Raw genomic sequence first — 25,018 nt, 5'->3', positions numbered from 1 at the left:
TTCCTGAAAATCTTCAAAATGTTTTAATCTGTTTCAAAATTTTAAGATCGTACTAAACATTTTATTTACTAATACTCGAAAAAATTCTTTTTACTTTTGTAACAAGTTACCTGATAAATGAATTTACTCAAAATATTCTCATAGCAATAAAATAAATAAATGAATAAAAATAAAATTAACTCAGTAGAAAATAAGTGTAATTCGATCCCCACCCCCCCTTTTTTTTCTCTCAAATTAGGAAAGGAATAATTTAAAAAAATAAAAACATAATTTACTAAAAAATTTTGAAAAAATGTGGGGGAATTTTTTTATGATATTTTTTAGTTTAAATACCAATAATAATATTTTAAAACTGAAGTCTTCAAAAAATTACTACAAAATTATAAGCAGAATTACAGAGGGTTAAACTTAAAATTCAGATTTAATACCTGATGAAGCAGTTGGTACAATAATCTCCGGACCATATAAATTAGCTCCTACCTGGTCAGAGGAAAATAGCAGGGGAGCTGGAGTGGTTCTTCCACCAGCAGGAGAAAGCTACAATATTTTTATAATTAAAAAAATAACAAAAAAACAACATTAAGGAACAGTCATAATTTATCCTTAATAATAATTTTACTCTTGAGACTTCCTCAGTACAAACAGATATCCTTTTTTTAATCCTTTTAAATGTTTAAAATTTTATTTGAAATACAGGGTGTCCGTAAAAGAATGTCTGAGTTTTAATGGTATATTACAGGAGTTTATTTTATACTAAATATAACAAATCATACATGAAATTGAAGGAAAACTAACCTAGTTTTTCCTATAAGTGTTCAATGTATGAGCCTTTAGTAATACGGCACACATCCAAACGAAAATGCAATTCTTCCCATACTGTCTGCAGCAAGTCTGGAGTAATGGAAGCAACAGCCTATGCAATTCTATCTTTCAAGGTTGGTAAATCGTGGGGTAGGGGTGGAATGTAGACCCGATCGTTTACGAAGCCCCAAAGGAAGAAATCACAAGGCGTGATGTCAGGTGAACGAGGCGGCCAAGGTAAAAGAACTCTGTCGCCTGGACCATGACGACCAATCCAACGGTCAAGGAATTCAACGTTTAACCAATCTCCCACAAAGTGACTCCAATAAGGAGGGGCTCCATCTTGTTGCCAAATAAAGTTTGCAGGTTCCCTTTCTACTAATTGTGGAAAGAGCCATTGTTGTAGCATATCCAGATAAGAAACCCATGTTACTGTAGCTTCAGCGAAAAAAAATGGTCCGTACACTTGTCGTCGTGAAACAGCACAGAAAACATTTATTTTTGGAGAATCTCTTTCGTGTTGTACAGGTTGATGAGGATTTTCTGAACCCCATATACGAACATTATGGGTATTTACCTTCCCACTTGTATGAAACATCGACTCATCACTGAACACCACATGATGCAGAAAGTCATTGTGCCGTTGAAGAACTTCACATGCAAAACGAAATCGTACTGCACAATCATTTGGCTTTAATTGCTGTACCAACTGTAATCGGTATGGACGCAAGTGTAAAGTTTTTTTTTTTTTTAATCATCCAGACTGTCGTCTTTGGCAACTGTAGTTCACGACTTCCTTTCTGAACAGATTTCTGCGGACTACAACGAAAAGATTCTTCGACACGTTCCACATTCTCTACAGAATCTTTGGGTCTTCCTGGGCTTTTACCTTTACAAAGACATCCGGTCATTTCGAATTTTTGATACCATCGGCGGATATTTCTGTCACATGGGGGATCACGTTTAAACTTTAATTGGAATGCACGTTGTAACGGCAATTACCGAATCACTCTTAGCAAATTGTAGATCACAAAACGCTTTACGCTCAGAAGTCGCCATTTTGAATAGATGACGCTGAAACTGTGAAAATGATGTAGCGGTACAAGAGCATGCGCTTATCTGAAATTGTTGGAGTTAATCTTTATTCGTCACCTTCAACCACAACTGTCGAATGATCTCAGCTGATACTATTACAATTTGAAACTCGGACATTCTTTTACGGACACCCTGTACTTTTTGCTATGATTTTATTATGCTTATATTTTCACTAAAATAAATAAAAGTAATGCTATCTTTATTATAAAATATTTAGGGATTTTTAGACCCCATAAAATAACCATCTATAGCTTTTTTCCTCCAGGTCTTTATAGACTGAGAGGGTCTACGATCATTTATTTTGCACAAATCGGTAAGTTCTAAACTGAATTATAATAAAAATCTCATAGCAAATGTATATGATGATAATTAAGCATTTGCAGTTTTAAGGAAGAAAGATCAAGTATATATCCCCATTTCCAGTTATATAAAAACATAAAAATAATATAATAGGACATTCAAGAAAATATTTTCTTATTGATACCTGGTTAATAATCCAACAGTGAAAGAAAGTATAAAAACGATACAACATAGTTTAACAATAATCTAATAAATGATGAAATTAGCAATTAAATATATGAATATGTCACTTGATATGAATAAAATATGTATGATGATATGTAAACAAAATTCAATTGAATGCTACTTTTTTGTATTTTAAGTGAAAGACATCTATTTGGCAACATGATTCTTTTATGCTACATAAAATTTCCTATCACCAGTCTTCAGTAATATTTTTATTCTAAATCTAGGCAGAGTTATTATCAAAAAGTGATAAAAAATAGATATTACACTATAAAAACATATTGCATGCATCAGCATTTATGATATATAAATGGGGTTTTTCAATAAATTATTAAAATATTGCTCACTTTAAACTATACTTTAGTTTTTAGTTACTGATATATTAAAACACATTAAATATTATATTATACTTTAATGAGCAACTAAATTCCGTGTTTTGCAGTAATTTCACTAAAAATGAGGATTAATGCATTAAAATAAAATGTGGAGTCCCTTTCTCTAATGACAAAATTTTTTAATCAGATTGTGATCTGATTGCAAACCTAAAGCTAGACATAGATCTGAGAAACTGAATAGAGAAGAGCTAGTTCTCTGTCATACTGAATATATTTAGAAAATTTTATTTGATGCTGATCTTGATATGGATTCAAATGCATTCAAATCTGTTAAAATCTTAATCAAAACCTTCACTAGCTGTTATAAATTACATGACAAGATGAAAAAAATTGAAGAATATTCAAACATCACAATATAATTTTGCTGTAAAAAAAAGCAGTCTAATGAAATGCTTAGGCATTAAATAAAAATTTAAGGAACTGTTCTTTTGAACTTTAATGACTTTATCATAACAATGATCTCCTTCACCAGATTTATACTAACTAATGATTAAATGCTGATTCAGAAGTCAAACAACAAAAATCAGCGTTAATTCACAAAATTTGCATTTCTGATGCATGCAATATGCAAACATTGCATATTGCATGCATCAGCATTTATGATATATAAATGGGGTTTTTCAATAAATTATTAAAATATTGCTCTCTTTAAACTATACCTTAGTTTTTAGTTACTGATATATTAAAACACATTAAATATTATATTATACTTTAATGAGCAACTAAATTCCGTGTTTTGCAGTAATTTCACTAAAAATGAGGATTAATGCATTAATCCAATAATAATCCAATAATAATTAAAATAATAATTAATGCATAATTTTGTGAATTAACGCTGATTTTTGTTGTTTGACTTCTGAATCAGTATTTATTGGGCGTGTTATTGTGTCTTAATGATTAAATCCTAATTGTTCCTGTAACTGCATTTATGCAATGCTATAATCTTGTCAATTAAAAAGATTTTTGGAAAACCTACCATATAAGATGCATAGAAAAAAATGTTACAAATAAAGGTACTTTCCTCTTTACTGGGCACTACTTAGCATCAAGTGTAAATGTTGGTGCAAAATCTAACTAGATGGCAGCACTCTATTAGTACTAAAGCTTCAAGAAAAAAAAAAAAAAAAAAAACTCATGATAGCAGTAAAATACAAGTATAATAAAATATATATAACGTTTAAGGTGCACAGTGCCAAAGCTGTGCAGACATTAAACATTGTACAGCTAATCATGATGCAATATCACAGGCTATTACATTATATACTTTGGCACACATTTGGCAATTGACACCCCGTTAACAGAAAATTGCCCAAATAAAGTTCAGCATACATAACTAAACAATATTAACCTTTTAACTGTCAAGTCATTTTGATGATTTGGGTGCATAGATTGTCAATTTTTTTTATTCCAAAAATGAAATGTTTGCCTCAAAGTCAAAAAATCAAAAAAATGCCGGACACTTTGAACTTTTACCTCTATCCTCTGAAACCTTCAATCAAATGCTGCCATCCGTTGGACTGAAGCCGAAATATACTTCTCAAAATATATATTCAGGTATAACAATACGATGCACTCAAAAAAAAATTAGCCCGAGTAATATTCGGGCGTGACATTTTGGAATACCAGTGCTGTGCCTGAGATTATTTTGGGCATGACAGTTAAAAGGTTAATACTCTTCTGCTCAAAACGTTTAAAGGAACCATGCCACATAAGTGAGAGTGAATTTAGCTGTTAGTAGGCATAGCATGCTCTCTAATGAAGAAATGTACGTATACGATGCAACAACACCCAAACATTGTAGCTTGTGTTGTTGTGCAAACAGAGTTAAAGCATCTTTTGACTACTCGATGAGATGTTGAATTTTGAGTAAAGGTCATTTCAGCAAAAAAGCTTATGTTGTTTCATTCTGCCTTATTTCTCACCTTTTATTCTCTCTTATCAAGATTCTATCTAAAACAAAATCATAGTCAATTTACTACATACCAATAGAGACATTTTTTCACTGCTTCCACGAATATCAGATGCACTGGCGGAGGTGTAGGTATTCCAGACGATATTACTTTGAAGGTAATAACTTTTTATATTTGGAATAAAGATACCTTAAAAATATATTCCATAAACTTTTTAAGCATAGGAGTATATGCTTTAGTTTCAAGAAAAAATTTAAATGCAGCTAAGTACAGTTAATCAGAAATATAGTAATTAATAGTTATTGAGAATAGATTAAAATTACATTATTATCAAAAAAATATAATAAAATTACATTATTATCAAACACACCTCAACAGCTGGAAATAATGCGACTTAATAAGTAGCCTGCTACACTAAGAATTTCAGGCTATTTCTGTTTTTCAACTATTTTAAATGTTCTTAAAAATAATTCTAAATCACTTGAAAATATTCCTTAAATACTCCTATTTTTTTAATAATGCTATAATAATATAAGAGTGAATAATTACATCATATGCATCCTATTTCTATATCACTTAAAAACTATAAAAGTACTATTATGAGAAAGAATAAAAGAGAAGATTACAAATTTGTTACCAGAGATGGTACAGGTGGCACAGCTGGTGATACAGTTCTGATATGCAAAGGTGAACGAGCTTTTACTTCAGCTTCTGGTTTGTAACTAATAATGTTTTGCCCAAATCCTGGTTCAACTAAAATCTTAAATATTTGCACAAAGAGTAAGTACACTTATTTGATTACAAATTCAAACACTAATTAGTAATATTTCATCAACAAAGGGGAAAAAATCGGAAACAAATTACCTGGCCATCTATAAATGCAACTTCTCCGCGCAATACCACACGTCTTACTTGGCCTTTAACTTTGCGACCCGCAAAAGGTGTCCATTGAGCTTTACTGAAAGAAGTTTTGGAAGGTATTTCCCATTCTTCATCTAAATCTACTTCTACATATGTGTTTTTTTGTTCTGGTAGGTTAAAAATTTTTCTTGGATTATGGTACAATTTATTCTCCAAATCCTATTAAGAATAGTCATAAGATAGTTTATCTTGATATACAAATAACAATTTAAAAACCATGCATATTGAAAACAAATATGGAAAAGCTAATGAAATAAAATAAATATGTAATAAAATTTCAAATATTTTTATTGTTAATTTCTGAGCTAGCATAGAAACAACATTCAGTATAGGCTCCAAAATATTTCATAAAATATTCACTGCAAGGCGTTTTTATTTTTTTATTTATTTATTTATTTTCTGAAGGTTTTTTTATTCCAATGGAATCTGTTCTATTTCAGATTGATAGACTCAAAATATAACAAAAAGCTCATGACAAAGAATAGCTACAATGTGAATAAAAGATCATTCAAAAGAAATGAAAAAATTAAATGTAAACTTAAAGCAGAACAAAATCAGCCGAGTGTTTTCTTACTTACCAAATATAAAATAGTTTATACAATAATGAATATATAATATTTTACATTCTCCCGTTTTTCATTACTCTGATGGAAGGAGGAGAACAAGGAAGGCAACACATTTTTTTACTATACTTCAGCAGTTACTGCAATTATGTTATTATAAACATTCATACATATGCTCATAATATAAGCATAACGATCATAATAAACACGAATATGAAGTGACCAAGCGGAATGAGAATGCAAATTATTGAGATCTTGATAGAAATTCAAACGTGTGTAGTATTTGGATGGGAGGAAAAGAAAGCCGAATGTACCGGAATTTTCTATTGCTTTCGCAATTCTTTGACCAATAGAACGACGGGCACCTGCCTGTACTCTTCGTGCATACCAAAGGTTATGTTAATGCAGAGAAAGGGGAAAAAACTATTTCCGGGGCTATGATTCACAATCTGACATTCCATATTAGGAAGAAAAGTTGTTTATTTAGTTTCAGCTTTGATACGGGGAAAAATAGCGCGTTCATTAAAAAAAAAAGCACTAAAAGCAAAAAATAAGCACTAAAAACAAAAAATAAGGGCTTTAAAGAAAAAGTAAGCACCTATAAGGGCCTTTATATTTTATTTTCAAATATAAGGACTTATAAGCACTTATAAGGACTGCTACGAACCCTGTGTTATTATACATCATTATTCATGATTCATTTCAAAATATTTAGTCATAATGACATCATAATTTAAAGTATTTTTTCTTCGATATTGCATACTCCTTGTTGCCATTTCCGGAACCTATAAACTGAATGTTTATATTTTGAGAGGCAGTGCAGATTTCAGGTAAATTTTTGGTACTTGACTGTACCAATTCAAAGTTGAATTTTCAATATTTGTTTTTTAATGGATGTGTCCCTTTAGGTTTGGCTTATTGAAATACGACTATATTTGGCCTGACTCTTCCTTTTTTTACTATAAAAGTGAAAGTTCTACGTATAATACACTTATTTCATTTCAAATTAAGTATTTAACAAAATAAACTAAGATTTTTAAGAGTTCGCAGTTTTGGTCATATCCCAAAGTAAAAAATATATGCAACATAAATTTTTGTGTTTACCCTTTTATAAAGAATGTTTCAGATAGCTAAGCTTTCCTCATAATATTACAGATAACTGAAAAAATATATTACGGAAATTACAGATCTTAAAAATTGTCACTATTATATGAGAAAAGATCATTCAAAAGAAATGAAAAAATTAAATGTAAACTTAAAGCAGAACAAAATCAGCCGAGTGTTTTCTTACTTACCAAATATAAAATAGTTTATACAATAATGAATATATAATATTTTACATTCTCCCATTTTTCATTACTCTGATGGAAGGAGGAGAACAAGGAAGGCAACACATTTTTTTCAGATTCTAGCTGATAAAGCAAATAGATCGTCCACAAAAACTCCACTTTTAATGGCCTCTTATTGCAGTTACAGCCATGAATCAATTCTATTAAATTATTTATTCTTATATTTATACTAAAATTGCCAGTTAATCTTCAATTTGCATTTACTGATATAAAAGATTTATTCGGGAAATACTCATATTACTTGATCCAAGAAGGTATAAAAAGTTTTCAAAACGTACAAAATTTTTAAATTATTTAATTGAAATTTATTCAGATATTTCAGAAAACTATAGTTCAACACTCTTAAATTCAATGTGAATGCATAATTAAGACAGTAAAGTAGATAACCAGAAACACAATACAAAACTAAGCACTCTGAATTGAGACATATTAGTTAAAGAGAAAATAAAATCCTCTCAACTACATACTCTTGTAGATTACATAGCTGAATGAGGAAGAAACAAATGTTCTTAGTTTAACATTAAAATCTACAAACTTTTGTTCGATTAGTTGTGTCACATCACACATGCCACCAATTACTAATAATTTAGACCCGATTTTAATTTTCAGTCAAGAGTAATATTCGATAATATTCTTAATTACTGTTCTATATATGACATTAATCTTTTCATAGGCTATCTAAAGAAAAATTTCATTCTAGAAGTTTAAACAAATACATCTATATTTTATTTCCCATTCACTGTTTTAAAGACATAAGAAATAAGTAAGAAAAATTAACAGCCTTAGTAACTCAACTTATGAGGTTATTTGTCAGAGAAGGAAAATTGGGGTACAACACACACATGAGAAGATAAAAGAAACCAAACAATTTTCTAATGAAAAATACATGGCCATAACTAAATAAAATGTGTTATTCTTTTCTTATAATATCACTGTTGTTTTCAAAGTAAGTATAATTAAGAAATAACCAATAAAGTGTACCATTTTATTTCATTCCTTCTTTAATAAAATAACTATGATACATTTCTTACCTTTAGAAAAAACTGACAACAGTGAAAATGAACTGATGATAAAAGTATGTTTCCTTGCTGGAAGTATTAAGTTGAATGCATATTTCATTCTGGACAAAATTGTTTAGTGCAAGATATCCTATAATGGAAACATCTAAACTGGGCATACTCTGATTTAAATCTCCCTAGTTAATGATCGAAACAATACATAATAACAGCCACCAACTAAAGATTGCCAAACTTCATATAACTGTTCTACTACAAGTACACAAAGATTTTTTAAAAGCAAGTTCCTGATAAAATATTTGTAAAATTAGTCACCAGCAAAATACCCAGAGCTTATTAAGAGTGATATAATATAGTCTTTTAGCCCTACAGATGAATTTGAATATATTTTAAAAGTACAAACTTCTAATGTAAGTCTTCCTTCGTTTACAGCTGTTAGGAGCAATGGAAGCATTGTTTCAAGACCAGGGAAGCCAGGTGGTGCAGCTTCGCTCGTCTTTTCTGCCAGAGTATGAGGAGCTATTGGAAAATATTTATCAAATTATAAATCTGACTGTCCATCTTTAAAATGTAAATAATTACAGGGGAAAAAATTTTTTTCAGCATATGCATTTTCAGCCAATACACATACAAAACAGTTTTAAAGAAATAAACACGAAAGTTTAAAAAAAATTCTTCAAGCTCAGATTTATGATTTGATGCATGAATTGTTATTAAGATTCATTGGAGGAACACAGGTGTTTGAAGGATGATCAGAAACAGGAGGAGAGAGAGAGGAAAAAAAATATCAATATTAACTATCATTATACAGTTTTTACATAAGAAAAAACCAATAACACTGCTAAAAAATCAAAATAATAGCAATAATAATTAGTAATGAGATTAGCACTATAAAACTGGATTTCTAGCTCATCTTTAAGCATCTGAAATGTTCTTAAAAAGAATATTCATTCACAAAATGAAATCTTTTATTTAGAAGTTAGTAGTTATGACAGGCAAAATTTAAAATAGCAGTGTTTCATCAGATTAAAAGCACAGTTTAATTCTGAAAACTTTATCATTATAGAGTAAAAATTTTTTTAAATAACACACCAGTCATTTCAACTAAATATTATAACAGATGTATGTAAATACAGAACTGGCCAGTATTATTTGATTATAGTAAAGCATGCTAAGTTGTCTGCCCATGAGAAAGAAGCCTAAGTGTGAATGTTTTAGGGAAAACTGACCCATATTTACATTACACATAAAGAAAACTATAAAAACCTCATGTGAAATATAATAAAGTAATTTAAAATATTTCTGTTCAGACTTCATACAAAAAAGATGCAAACCAGCGGATGATCAAACTCATATGTTGTTGTCGTTTATGAATTTCATGGAAGAATGGTTACCACAGCCTCAAGAAAATTGAACTTTGAAAGGTTATTTCCACCTTAATTTTGAGGTAGAGCACACCTCAGGGATGGTCCGAGGGTCTCCGACACCTCTTACCTACCACCAATCCACATGAGAGGCCTTCAGCTGGCAATATATTTAGAGTGCCCCCATGCCACAAAAACACTATACATTTATAAACATCCATGCCTTCTCTGGGATTTTAACACGGGCCCTTTGGTACCACAGTAGGCTCTCCTAACCACTACACCACCTAGGGGCCAACTCAGATGTTCTTCCATCAAATTAAAAATTTTAAGAGTTGAATTTATTGACACTCATATATGCTTAATGACTGAACTATAATATAAAAAATTCATTGAAAATTGAATAAAATATAAAATGAAATAAACATATTATATTGTTGCTTACCATGATCAGTAGCAAAGCAATCAATGACATCTAAGTTTTCCCACAGAGCATTTTGATCATCCATTGTCGCCAAAGACGGTCTTACTCTCCCTTGCAGCTCACCTAAAGTTGATAAATCTTCAATGGATAAAAATAAATGATGAGGGCAGACTTCACATGTTACAGGTAAACCTTTCCCCTTAGCTTCTTTGATAAGCAGTATCTAAAGGGGGAAAAGGATATGAAGCTAAGATTATAAATAATTTAGTTATTTCTGGAATAATTATATTTATATATTCATTTTATCTAACTAAAACAAAGGTAATTAATAATATACAGCATATATTCGAGGTTCAGACTTGGCGCATGAAGGTGCAGTTGCCCCTTGCTCCCTATTTTTTGACTTCGCTGATTTGTTTGCTTTTTAGTCTATGTTTTATATGTTTGATAAGATAGCCTGGCTCAGTAAAAGTAGGCGGCCAGTGTAAATGTTATTCAAAATCCGGTTACAACCACGTGTTTCCGAGATTCCTTTGCCAATCCTTTATTTTTCTTCTTTTTCCCTTTTCTAGTAATTTTGCTCTCCTGATGAAAAGGGACCTTTTGCTGCCCTCGAAATCGATCGAGTGTTTTAATATATGTAAGCTAAATACAAGGTTGTTATTGCAATTTTAATATACAGTATAGTTTAAAAACACATATGAAGTCTTTCAGTAAGACTAGCTGCTTTAAATATCTTGAAAAACAGTTTCATGACTTATTATAAGGAAATTTGTTTCACTAACTACAGAGAAATCTACCAGCTTATCTAAATAAGGGAAGGAATGTGTTCAAAGAGAACTTCCTAGAGGAAACCATGAAAATGCCCATCAACCAGTCTATTTACCAGAATTTGATCCTAAATCAAAGCAATGCTGTTCAGCAGTTTTATTTATTCAGCCACTTGTAGAAATAAACAGAAAATAGGAGTGAATTTTACTGTCCATATATGAGCATTCATACTGCTGGGTGCTTTTAGCTATATATATATAAGAAATGAATGCCAAGGTTATTTAGTTTTGCCAATGAAGCCAAGATGGCAAACCTGTACAAGCAATTCTATATAGCCTCAAATATTTAGACTAGAGACTAATGAGAGTGATGGAAGTTCTTGATTACTTTTTATGTGTTTTAAATAAGTTTTTCAACTACATCTTACTTCACTGGATTTTCAGTTTAAAGGTAAAATTTTTGATTTAAGAAATTGTTCACTATAATATTTTGTTTTTTCACTTTCGTTTTCAATACTTTTAAAAGAATAAAATTCTTTTGTAAAATTATTCTAAATTTTGTAAATTATTAACATTTAAATTTTAAAAAAATTATTTCACTAAAGTATTTTGCTTTTTCATTTTCGTTTTCAATTCTTTTAAAGAGATGGAGTTCTCTTTTTTTGAGATGTTTCTAATTAGAATATACTTTGTTTTTTCTTTGCTTTGGGGAAGGGCCAGAATTTTCGAGTGAACTATTACATTTATAATTTAAATACATTGAAATGGTTCATCGGCTAAGTCTGGATACAGAAAAGCAAGGATTTTTGTAGAAGAGAGATTTCAATTAGTTTCAAAGTTCCTTCCCCCCCCCCCCGATGAAGTGACACTGAGCTTGATTGAATTCCTCTTCTGCTTTTGTTTAATTTACTTAACAAGAATTTCATGGTTTTTGAAAAGCTGTTTCCTGTTGCATAATACTGCAAAAATATGTGTCTCATTTCAAATGAAAAATTCCTAAGTCTCAAAACAAAAATATTGAAAATGTTCTTTATTTAAATATTAAATTTAAAAAACTTACCTCATCTCTTGTTGCTACATGACAAATATGGATAGGCCTGTGAGTAAAAACTGACAACAAAATAGCTTTAGCAGCTGTTGAACCTTCAGCATGAACACAGAGAGGTAAATCAGGAGGACAACTTTCAAAATGCTGTAAAGAAAAAAGGCATCTTTAATATCAATTTTTAAGCATATTTAAAGTAATTGGAATGAATACAAGAATCCACTGCAAAAAAAAAAAAAAAAAAATAAAAAAATAAATAAATTAATTAAAAGTTTAAAAGCTAAATTTGTATTCATAACTTCTCACCTTCTTCCAGACTTCCAAGGAATGCAGCTGTAGTGGACCATAAGTTGGATTTAAATACATCTTTATGCCAATTATTTTTGTCCAAATATGCTGCAAAGCTTCAAAATTATCAGAAGTTGCTCCAGCAAATAATGCATAATCACATCTGGCACCAGCTTTAGCTTTCTAAATTTAATTAGAATTAGTATATATAGTGAAGAGTAAATATTTAGTATGACATAAGCAGCAGAATGTATGTTTACACTAGTTATAATTACCTCTCTTTATAACAATATAAAGAAGTATAGCAAAGAAATATTTAAATATGAAAGCAGTTTTGGGAACTATTGAAATAAATGCAGAAATAAATTTAGAAGCAAAAATTATAATTATATCATCGAAATAATCTCTAAAAGCACTTAAAAACTTAACCAAATTGATAAAACATGCTTCATGCATATAATTTCTCATGTGGAATAACATGATCACAAAAACCAACCATGGCAGCTAAATGTTGTGACATTAATATTACAATCATACTGCAGATATTAAATATGCAGATAAATGAATTACTTTTGCAGAAAATTAAAAATACTGCATGAAACAGATACTAAAAATAATCTCTAAAAATTAAAAAGTTTAAAAATACTAAGCTACATCACATAAAACGAACTATGTGATTATGAAATACACAACAAAATAAACTTTAAAAATTGATAATCGTTTTAACACTACATAATCAGCCAATCTTCCATACAAAAAAGTTATATGTAATATGGTATATCCATGATCATATGTTATAACATATACAATTGTGGACTAACAATATCTCTGGTTTAATATAAAGATGTAATTGAGTTTATCAGCATTTGAAACTGTTTGCCTCAGATATGCTTTTGAAGTGGAAGCAATTTTAAATTGTAAAGTAATAAGAATTTTAAATAAATTATTTGAATTTTATTCTTAATATACTGGTCATGAGTAATAACATTGAAGGCTGTTAAAGAAGTTTTATCTCTCTAATGATTCCAAAAATGAGAGAAAACATTTGCTGTATATCTAAATAACTATGAATCATAAAGCTCAAGTGCACTTCTAATATGGAAACAATCTTAAACTTCAAAGTGGATGAAGATTTAATGAAACGTATTTTAAAATGCAGTTGAAGATACTATTAAAAACTATAAAAGAAGTTTATTTTTTGCTATGATTCCAAAACAACCCTTACTTTTTATACCTGTTTTGTATCTAAGCAGTAATATGTAATAAACAAATTTTAATATACTGAGTTGTAAAACAAAGGGTTAGTTTAAAACTAAACTGCTTATATTTGAACAAAAATGCATAACTTCAATCTTTTCCTCATCATTACCATTAAATTTCCTTTCAGGGAATCCAAAAGTAAATGAAAAACATTAGTTGCTAGACTCAGAGCATATGGCAAGTGATCCAAAGTTTCATGTAGCATATGAATTATTCCAAGCTTTTGACAAGCTCGATTACAGAATGTCTATTCTTATATATTATTAAACAACCCTTTCTGGTAAGCTTTGATATGAGTTTAAATTTGCTAATAGCACTGCTTCTTAAGGAGTTAACCAAGAGCTTTAACTGTAAAAAAAAAAAAAAAAAAAAAGGAAGAAGTTCTTAAACTATAAGATCATTTAGGAAGATTGTTTTCAAGAAAAACGTTTTATAGAAAAATCTTGTTCTTAAAATATATATGTATAAAGAAAAGTTCATTACTCATTAGCTTAGAACTGTCCTAATAAAATTGTAATAAATCATCAAGAAAATTTTATGATATAGTTTCAAAGTCTGAGAATTATTTTGAAATGATGCACCTTACCTGAAGTGCAAGGGTTAAGGAATCTTTATCAATAACAGGGGGATTAGTATTTGGCATAGCACACACTAATGTCACACCACCTGCCAATGCAGCAGCAGTACCTGAAGCAAAATCTTCCTTATATGCAGCTCCAGGTTCTCTCATATGCACATGAATATCAATAAGTCCAGGAAGAGTAACCATACGACTGGCTGTAAGGCAATCTATATAAGGTTTCACTAATGGTTCACCTTTAATCCTATGCAGCGACTAAAAAAAAAAAAAAAAAAAAAGCAATTTACACGGAAAATAAATAATGAATTAAACAATTACATTATTGTTTTATGAAGACACAAATTTTCTAAAGACATATAAATGTAAATTAAAAGCTTCATGAAGACAAAATTTCAGCAATTAGTTCAATATGAAAGATGTATTTAAAAAATACAAATTTATAATATAATGGATAATCTAGTAAAAACGTTCAGTGAGATTTTCTTTAAACAATTATAAACTCCCTAATTCCTTTATAATTAACTATTTTTGCTCAAACTAATTTTTAACAAAAATTACAAATTTGTGGATATTTTTTAAATACTAATAATATAATTTAAAAATAATTAAGACACACAAAATTTAAAATATATTGAAAATAGATATTAATTACATTACCTCAATAAGCAATTTAGCACATTTTACATCTGTTATTAAAGGAATTGCATAATTCAAAGCCATCCTACGAGTCTGATACCCATGTGATGCCCTTGCATAACCACCACTGTGTGTTGGGAGATTAATAACAACATCAAATTCCTTTTGGGCAAGGTAGTCTGTTATGCTTTTCAAATAACCTCGACTTTCCCCTTTATTGTCATAAGGCCACTCAACAGGTTCTATCTATCAAAAGAAAATTCTATATGCATACTTATACATACCAAAACCAAAATAATACTTTCTGTTCACTTCCTTTCATAGACATACAAATTTTAAAAAATAAATTAACAGATTTTAAACTTAATGATTTTTCCCCCTACTTCAATAACATTTAAAAAAATTGGCTTTAATATTCTTACTTCTTAAAACCCATATTATCATATTTAAAAAGACTTACTTGGGTTCAGGCGGATTAGAGGCTCAAAAGTTGGCTGGTCCATTCATGATAAAATATTATCAAAATGAAGCAATATAAATTCTCAAAAAGATAACTTTAAGATATTCTAATACCACTGATTATTATACAAAAATTAACATATTTCCTTAAAAATTAAGCTTCATGTTTAAACCATAAAAAATAGCGTCCAGTTATTAACAAGAATTTTAAGTAAAGTCAAAAAAACTTACCGAAATCCCTTTCATAGAATAATAATCTGCAGTTCCAGTGCTGCCATATAATTTCAATGACATATTTTGCAGTATTCTAACATATGGTAATAATTCTTCTTTGTGCTATTAATGAAAAATTCAGTTTCTTCAGAGAAAAAAAAAATTTAAATAGGAAACACAAAACATATCATGAGTAATATATAACACATAGTGTATCTACAAAGTATAAATACTATTATTTTTCTACTAATTCCAGCAAAGTTACTAAGTACTTAATAGTAAAAATGGCTACTAACTTATCTCAACTTACTTGATGTCAATAAGTGCTTACAGAAAGAAATTTAAATGGTAAATTTTTAGTTTGCTTTTATGGAATTGATATAATCTGTTGAGGATTCAACAAATGAGAGAAAAATTTCCTTGTCACCTGTTTCCTATCAGTTTGATGCAAAGATAAATGCAGCTGTTCTTAATGAACCTGATACTCAGAGTGGCTACATTCTTTTGGAGCATTCCCTTTACAGGGCACACTCTGAACAGCATTTTAGAAATTCAAAAACTACAATAAGAAACAGTGCCCCAACAAATAACTTCTTCAGAAGCATTCAGAATAGGTAACAGATGTAGCTATGGTAACAGTTGTATAGAATGAAAATTTATTTTCTTCAAACCTTTGATTTATTAAGAATTTAGTATTAAAACTTTGTAATGTGCATAAATGAAGTTAAGTAACATACAGAAAATAAAAGCAAGATACAAAATTTTACGGCACAAAAAATTTTAATTTATTTTCCAATAAAAAAATGTTAAAACTGTTGTGTGTTGTTACCTTATAGCTACCTATGGAAAGAAGAACTGCTCGCTGAGGTATATGAAAGCCAGTACTAATCAAAGCTTTTAAATATGCTTCATAAACATTCTCTCCAAAGCAAGCCACTTCTCCTGTACTTGCCATTTCAACACCTAGAGTCACATCAGCACCATCCAAACGAGAAAAGGAAAATTGTGGTACCTGAAAGAAACAAACAATGATTAAAAATACAAATAATTCAAACATATTCCAAAACTGAAAAAAAATAAACAATATTAATATTATAATACCACTCAATTACCATTTTTTGCATGAATTTATATATATTTTCCCTAAAACTAAACATCTGCTAAAATATGGAAGAAATGCATAGAGAAATTTTATATGAAATTTTAAGTTAAGCAAAACTCAGCCTTAGATTTATAATTTTGCAGGACAACAGAATGCATTTTTAGCAGCATATGGGCTCGGTTCCCCCCCCCCTCTTTTTTTTCAGACAGTAAAATGGCAAATTTTTACTTTATACAACATTCTGCAAATAATGACTCCTTTCCAGTTTTTCTGGCAAAGTAATTAGTTTTATTTTTTAAATTAATTTTTTAAATAAAAGCACATATTTGAATCTTTTATAATAACATGAGAAACACTATTTTATAATTCAAAGAATTTATTTACATGAGTAATCAAGTTAATTTAAGAAAGTATTGTCATTAAATAATCACAAGAAGTTCTGAAGTTTTAATGCAAACATCAAAGTGATATCACTAAGATGAAAATTATACACATATGTATTCAACAGCATTGAATATTTTAAATTGTTGCTTTAGACAGAGGCAAAACACTAAATGAGCATGCAATGAAAAAGATATGTTATATATTTTAAACATGTTTGGCATTACAATACACAATTTTTTAAATAAATAATCAGCAATATTGTCTCAATATGTAAAAAAAAAATTTAAAGTTTTAAAATATTTTTTTTAATCAAAGCAAAATTACTTTCACAAAATTTAAGCAGATAATTTTAAATAAAAATTTTAAAATACCAATTTTCCAAATTTTGAAGCAAAACTTTGTTTAATTATCATTAAATCTACCATCTTAATTTCATTATGACATTGTAATGTCAGAAATGTTTTCACAAGTGTTTTCAGCATTTAAGTTTTCAAAACTTAGATATTAATGAAATACTAGATTATCATTAATTACTTTCTGATTGTATTGTAATTTTGTTTCTAAAAATATATATTAAAATACTCTAAATGTAGGAATTAAATTTTAAATTATTTAATAAGCTTTCAAAGAATTAACTAAGTTTTGAAATATCAAAAAATATGAAAAAATGCTACTAATTAATATAAAAAAGTAAAATCAAAATAAAAAAAAATCAAATTAAAAATTTTTAAGACACTATGCAATTTTAAAATGAGTCTTTTTAACTCAATAAATTAATGATATTGGGAGTACAAATAAATCTTCGCCGTTTGACAAAGAGAGGGGCAGCACCAGTAAGTTATGATGAAAATGGTCTGATGTAAAATGTCATATCATAAGATTGGACATCTGCTAACATAAACTTTGAAATATCACTGATTTTGTATCAGCATCGTATATATGCTTTGTGCGAAAATGTGGAGTTTTGAGCTGAATGAGCACATTTTCAGGAACTTTTGATTTAATTCTTTAATTTGACGAAATCTGCAGCTGAGGGGAATCAATTACTTATATAAGCATACGGTGAGGCTGCATTAAGTGAGAAAAGTTGTGTGAGTGGTTTCAAAAGTTTAAGAACAGTGAATCTGATGTCAAGGACAAAAAGCATAATGGAAGGTTGTAGTGTAGGAAGATGTGGAATTGGAAGCAATATTGGATAAAATTTTTCACATTGTTTGTTGATTCAACAAACAATTGCACATTATTTAAAGTCATTGGAAACGATTTAAAAGCAAGAAAACTTGGTTCCATATGAACTGAAGCTGAGAAACATTGAATGTGGATTTTTTAGATGTGAAATGTTGTTTGCCAGGCGTAAACAAAAAGGTTATTTGCATCATACAGTCACAAGTGTTGAAAAAAATGGATCCACTATGATAACTCAAAGATGAAGAAATCATGGGGACCGCCTGGCCATGCTTCAACATCGAAAGTCAAGACGAATATTCATGGGAAAAAACATGTTCTGTATATAGCAGGATCAACTTGGTGCCATGTGTTATGAATTGCTCAAATGGATTATTACTGGGGCTCTCTACCTTCACAATTGATGAGATTGAGCTGAATACTCAAGGGAAAATGCTCCCACTACTGCTCAAGACATGACAAAATTATTCTGCTGCATGATAAAGCTCATCCATGCGTTGTGGCACCAGTAAAACCTACTCAGAAACACTTAAACAAGATTCCCCCCCTCTGGCTGTATTGCTCCTGCTGATCTACTTGCTTCGATTGATGATACATGGCCTGTCTCAGTAATGCTTCACATCATATGAAGATACCAAAAATTGAGTTGGTTTGTGGATAGCCTTTATGAAGCATTCTTCTGGCGCAGTACCCGTATGTTGCCAGAAAGATGGGAAAAAGTAGTGGCTAGTGATGAACATAATGTACTATTTTTTCACAATAAATGCCCAGTTTTTGATTAAAAAAAATGGCAGAGACTTATTTGTTCGATAACAATTTTAAATTCCTTTTTAGGTTAAAATAAAATATAATGAAAAATATAAAAAACTAAACTACCTTCACTACAGTCTCTCGCTGTCTCGAGGTGAAATTAAAAGTTACAATACAAAGGAAAAAAACCCAAAATGGCATTTTATCCTTTAAAAGAGGTGTCAGAAACCCCTATACCAACAATGTTAAATTGGTTATTTTCGATGTACCTTTTCTCAAAATCTGCTATAAATATTCGCTTGAAATTTTTTGTTTAATTAAAGTATAACTATTTGATTATACTGAAATGAGCCTTTGAAACATTTTTAATTTTAAAGTAATTTACAGAATATTTTGTTAGGCTTAGTAAAATTTAGCAGTTTTCTCACACAATTTTTTTTTTTTTTTTTTTAATTTTCCCCTTAGTTTATCACAAAAAGCTCATTTCAGTAAATATTAGGAAACCTAATAAATAAGTCATAAAAAATTTAGACACCTGTGAGCAGTAGTTCCAGAGAAAAGGTGCATTGAGTATAAAAAAATCACGTTTGAAGAAAAACACGTTCTTATGTAAAAATCCTCATTTATCAAAGCATTCGATGACAAATTAAAACTAGATTTTTTACAGTTTTAATTTTCATAGAGGTTAAAGAATGATATTTTTAGAAAGATAAAAATGTAGAGAATTCTGAAATCGCCATTTTTTGAAGAGTTTTGGGTTTCAACACAAAGACAGTTAGTTGATATGGCATAAATTACTAATAGCCTACTGAAATGCCATTGGAACCTGCATTCACATTCATCGAAAAAGTTTAAATTAAAAAAGTGCAGAAATGCATTAGATATTTTTTCTTTCACTAAACGATTAAAAATATAATATCCATTGCTTAGCAAATTACCTTAACTCCAACACGTCCACAGCTGATTATATCTACAGGATCTGGCTTCAAACCCATGATTACTTGAGTAGCAAGAGCAACAAAATCACAGTTCAAAGTTTTGGACACGAATGGAAAGGACCGTGATACTCTAAGGTTACATTCAATGACTTTTAATTGATTATCCTAGAACAAATCATGAAAGAGATTGACTTTAATAATTAATTAATTAAAAATACGTTAACCTTGAACAGTAGCTGTCCAGACAAATACACACACAAAATCACAAAACAAATACACAAAGTAACTTCATTCTGCATTGATTAGAATTATTAGATTGAAAAAAGGCATTATTAGCCATTAAATTTGCTATACCATCAAGAAAAATGGTTAGAAAAAAAATTATGTTACAAATACACTACAATAGAAAGATGGAATAACTAAAATTTCAGGAAATTTTGAGGTACAGAATATGAAAAAATTAGCCCTCCAAGCATGTACGTCTGACAATAATAAAGGTTGAACATGGGGGTCACACAAACTTTGGATGGTAGTTATAAGTACTACAGTTGAGTTATATGCCAGAGCTCATATAAGTTGGTGAATGTTGTCATGTTAGTCACTCTGTAACTTGACAAGATGTTTTCAGTTCATCAGAGATCAGAAGAACATGCTGGCCAACGCAGGAGGCAAACACATGGTGCGCTGAAAAAAATTTATAACAGCACTAAAACATGCAGTCTAGCTTTATCCTGTTGAAAGGTGAGGTATGTCAAAGTCTTGGGCATTAAAACCTTAATAATTTAATTATGGTTCGTCAAAGTACAGATATATGGACTAAAAACAAATTATATATGTACTCTATACTATCAATTAGATGTTGGGCCAATATAATGATGGAAGCTTGGAAGCTTTCAACATTCATCGCACTCGGAGCTTCCACATACAAGCAAAACCACTGCAACGCTCTAAGCAGCAGTGGGAATCAACACAAAAGATAACATCAAGAGCTTTCATATATCAATGTGCATTTTTGAATGCTCTATTTTATATCAAGACCAGCTGAATAAATAACCTTGCTAATAAATGCCTGTCCTGTAAATATCAAGAAAAGTTGAATAACAGTGCTAACAGTTTAAGGCAATACAGGAACAATACGCCAAGTTTTCAAGCATTGGTGATTGCCGGCAGACTTCATTTTTCAATTATAAGATAATAATAAGATATTTAAAACCAATTCTGAAAAGAACTTTAAGATAATTTTAAATAATTAAGAATTACCTTTGCAATCAGTTGTATGTTATAAGGGCCATTAGCTTCTAAAGCTCTCCCAATTGCATAACAGATACATCGAATTTTCTCCAATGTCTCTTCATTGAGATCTTGAGGAGGTGTTACCAAAGTGGCATCCCCTGAATGGACACCAGCATTTTCAACATGCTCTGAAACAGCCATACAAATCAGTTGCCCATTATCAGCAACAGCATCAACATCAATTTCCTATGAAATAAACCAATGACAATTTTATAAATACATAAAGTTTAAAAAAAAAATAATTTGAATACAAACAAATATATCATTACCTAAAAAGAATAAAATTTATAAATAAGGAGATGAAATTACAGTAATCACATAAAGAGAGGGAAATTATGTGTTGTCTTACAATTTTGTTCCCTTTGATAAACATCACAAATTAGTCATACACATATTTGTTCTGCATGTGCTACATTTAACTGTAAAGTAGGTATTACAGTCATAAAATGAACTAGTTATCCTATAATTAAAAGTTATTTTTTTAGTTTATGTGTTTAGTAAATGTCCTTAATAAAACTGCATCATAATAATATCAGCATATAACTTCTTCAAATAAATTTATATTATCATTTAGAACAAAAGTAAAAAATTTTTCAAAGAAGAAAGACAGTTCATCCTCATACTTTTAAAATAAAATGCAGTTCTTAAAACATTCATATGCCCATATATTTATTACAAAAGATCTTTTAACTTTGCAGAAAACTTTTCTTATCACTATTAATTTTGCCAAAACTTTTATTTCAACTTAAAAAATAGATGCTATAATCTCACATGGTTTAAAATATTTAAGGAAGTTTTTTTTTTTTTTTTTTTAATTATTATTTTAAATAGCCAGCAATTTGGAGAGAGATATGCAAGAGCTATCTATATGTGGATGTTCCTTACTTGGAATATAGCAAAAATACATGAAAATTTTCTAATCAAAAAGCTATATTTTTTCACTAACTGGCACTGGAAGAAAATATAAAACTAAATAAGTAATACAACTCTAACTATAACTGAACTTGGACGATAACATTCAGAGAAGTTCTGTGGTATTTATAAATCAGCACTAGGATTAGAAAACGTATTTTCATTAAAAATCTTAAATTAAAAAGTAATAAATATATTGTTAAAAGTTTCATACTTTTGCATCTGTCACATATTTTGATATAACAACAACAGTTCCAACAGCAGTAGCTTCAGTTAAATAGGTTTCCAGATCATGATGGGAATAGGCAACATTCATTGCAGCTCCACTTAGAACATAGGATGGACGTACAAGACAAGGATATCCAACTTGGGTACAAAATTCTTTAGCAGTCTGCAAGAAAAATTCAACTTTTCATTGGAGGAGGGAGAAAAGAAAATGAAGAAAAATATATATTAATTATTCAGAATTTCATTCCTATAGAAAAAATTAAATTTTTACAAGATATTAGTAATAAGCTGTTCTTGGTGATTGAAAAAAGGCCTAGATGGCATAAAAAATTATCAAATATTAAAAGGAAACCTCTAAAGTTGTTAATTCTTTCCACTGAGGCTGAGAAATACCAATATTGTCCAACATCCTTGAAAATTTGAATCTATTTTCTGCACTGTCTATAGATTCTGGAGAAGTGCCTAGTATCTTGGCCTAAAAATAAAACTGAGTTCTAATAAATATGTAAAAAAAAAAAAGACATGAGACTCTTCAAAATTAATTACATGCATAAAACAAACACTTGAAATAAAAATCAATTAGTACCTTATGTAACCATAAATCCATCGCAATGTTATTTGGCAACTGACCACCCATGCTAAGGATAATACCTTCAGGATTTTCTATATTATAAATATCCATGACAGTCTGAAAACATATATAAAATATGATTAGATCACATTATTTTCCCCTTTCAATAAACAAATTATTATATGTGATGATGTCTACGTAGAATTTAATTTTAGGAAGCACTATTACTATCATAATATTAAAAATACCTTTGAGTAAATGTTCTTATCTATAATTTTGCCATTTAAAAATTCAATTTAATCTAAAAATCACTCATCTACAGTTATATTAGGTTATTTAATTAGAATACATGACATTCATTCAGTTGCATTTCTATTATTTTGTTATTAAAGATAAAAGTTTCATAAAATGCTAGTCAGCAATGTAAAAATACTTACATTACTTTATCAGATCAAAGATAGCTCTGAAAGCAGTTCATTCTGAGGTTTTGTTATTGTTTCTGTTGTTGCAAAACTTCTTCTTTTACTAATTATGTTTTTAAATGTATACAATAAGCATAATCAATTTAAGCCTATTTCACGTATCAATGCTTCATACATGATTATTTAGATTATAGCACAGAAAATTATCATACCATAGTACCATGGTAACTGGCAATGCTATTAGAATTTAAAATGTTTGTAAATATTAGGGGGGGAAATTTACTGCAGAAGTCTAAAACTTCTGCTGCAGATAATTTTGCTCTTGATGCAATTTTTTGTTTTGAAGGGCTATTTTGACAAATGCGAAATCTCATGTGGGGTTTGATGTTCAACTCGGGAATTAGCAGTAGGGTTTTAGCTGGCTTTCCATAGTACTTTAATATACTTTAAATTTAGATCATTTAATTGACTCAGCCCCATCACTTCCTGCAACGCACTTTCAACAAATGTGATTCATTATTTCTTTACTCATATTCAACCATCTCCCAACAAAATAGGCAAAATATATCACCTTCAATGAGAGAGAAACTAGAGAATAAGGTAACCCCTCCTCCCCCCCCCAAAAAAAAATATCTCCTTTAACTGATTCACATTTCAGTCAAAGATCTCCTCTAAGCAAATTAACAAAACAATGCCACCTTCAGATTGTATAAATTTTAGATACAAATTCTTAGAAAAAAATGTTGAGGGATGCATATGTTCCTTTGCACACACACCCTGGGTACGCCATTGTCTAGCAGCAAGCTAAATGTAACTATTTTATGTTTAAATGCAATATGGATTTACTATTAAGGATAAATAAAAAATAAAAAAAAACTATATAACTTATAAAGTAAGTGTCATTAAATTTCTTTTTTGGAAAGCTAAGTCAGAGGGACATTATAGTTATTTTTAAACATAGAAATTTTTATACATGTTTTAAATTCTACAAATTTACATACAAACAATTGCTCTCATATGCACATACATACACAAACATACACAAATACATACACAAAAAAATGCATACACAAATTGAACATATCTATGTGCAAATAATATATAGTGCTAAAATGAAGTATAAAATAATGTGAAGTTTTAATTACAACGCAAATTTTTAATTGAAATGAATACATAAAACTTAAAAATGCTTACCTCAAAAGATATTTCATCAAAATAAAGTCTGTCACATTTATCATAATCTGTACTAACAGTCTCAGGATTGTAGTTTACCATAATTGTTTGCTTGTTCATCTATAATAAAGAGGACAAAAACTAAGAACAACTTTTTAAAAAATTTAACCTGAAAAATTGTAATAAGCATCAAACATAAAAAAATCCTCATGCTAAGCTTGAAAGGAACAAGCAAGTTACTACTAAAATCAGGATGGCATTTTTACTAGATTATTATAGAAAAATACACAAGAAATAATTTTCCAAAGATGTAAAATATGAAGTTAATCTATGAAAAGTAACTCGTACAAAGCCTATCTGAAAGATGCAAACTTATTTTAGTCAGGCGGGGAAGTAATGATCATATGTTGTCAATACATCATCAGCACTGGGTGCTTCCTCATGCT

The 25,018-nt window shown here is 29.5% G+C and overlaps 1 protein-coding gene across 3 annotated transcripts in view; it reads right to left on the bottom strand.

Annotated features, from left to right (window-relative positions):
- The window catches only part of r (carbamoyl-phosphate synthetase 2, aspartate transcarbamylase, and dihydroorotase rudimentary), a 165,928-nt gene that overhangs the window by 53,826 nt on the left and 87,084 nt on the right, over positions 1-25,018 (bottom strand). For all 3 annotated transcript variants that reach the window (XM_085817355.1, XM_085817353.1, XM_085817356.1), the window contains exons 20-36: positions 24,594-24,692; positions 22,993-23,094; positions 22,759-22,881; positions 22,393-22,569; positions 21,234-21,452; positions 19,974-20,138; positions 16,444-16,626; positions 15,633-15,737; positions 14,964-15,188; positions 14,313-14,561; positions 12,485-12,649; positions 12,194-12,325; positions 10,385-10,586; positions 8,979-9,094; positions 5,591-5,806; positions 5,364-5,486; positions 429-537 (exon numbers count right to left, since the gene is read on the bottom strand). In XM_085817355.1, coding sequence (XP_085673481.1) covers positions 429-537; positions 5,364-5,486; positions 5,591-5,806; positions 8,979-9,094; positions 10,385-10,586; positions 12,194-12,325; positions 12,485-12,649; positions 14,313-14,561; positions 14,964-15,188; positions 15,633-15,737; positions 16,444-16,626; positions 19,974-20,138; positions 21,234-21,452; positions 22,393-22,569; positions 22,759-22,881; positions 22,993-23,094; positions 24,594-24,692 — 2,710 coding nt within the window. The remainder of the gene's footprint in view (positions 1-428; positions 538-5,363; positions 5,487-5,590; positions 5,807-8,978; positions 9,095-10,384; positions 10,587-12,193; positions 12,326-12,484; positions 12,650-14,312; positions 14,562-14,963; positions 15,189-15,632; positions 15,738-16,443; positions 16,627-19,973; positions 20,139-21,233; positions 21,453-22,392; positions 22,570-22,758; positions 22,882-22,992; positions 23,095-24,593; positions 24,693-25,018) is intronic.

Source organism: Stegodyphus dumicola, chromosome 5 (assembly GCF_044657685.1).
Source record: "Stegodyphus dumicola isolate Sdum_Otavi_A_Nest chromosome 5, ASM4465768v1".
NCBI classification, from domain to species: Eukaryota; Metazoa; Arthropoda; class Arachnida; order Araneae; family Eresidae; genus Stegodyphus; species Stegodyphus dumicola.
The sequence above is the reverse complement of the archived record's forward strand: the minus strand, read 5'-3'. Positions and strand labels throughout refer to the sequence as shown.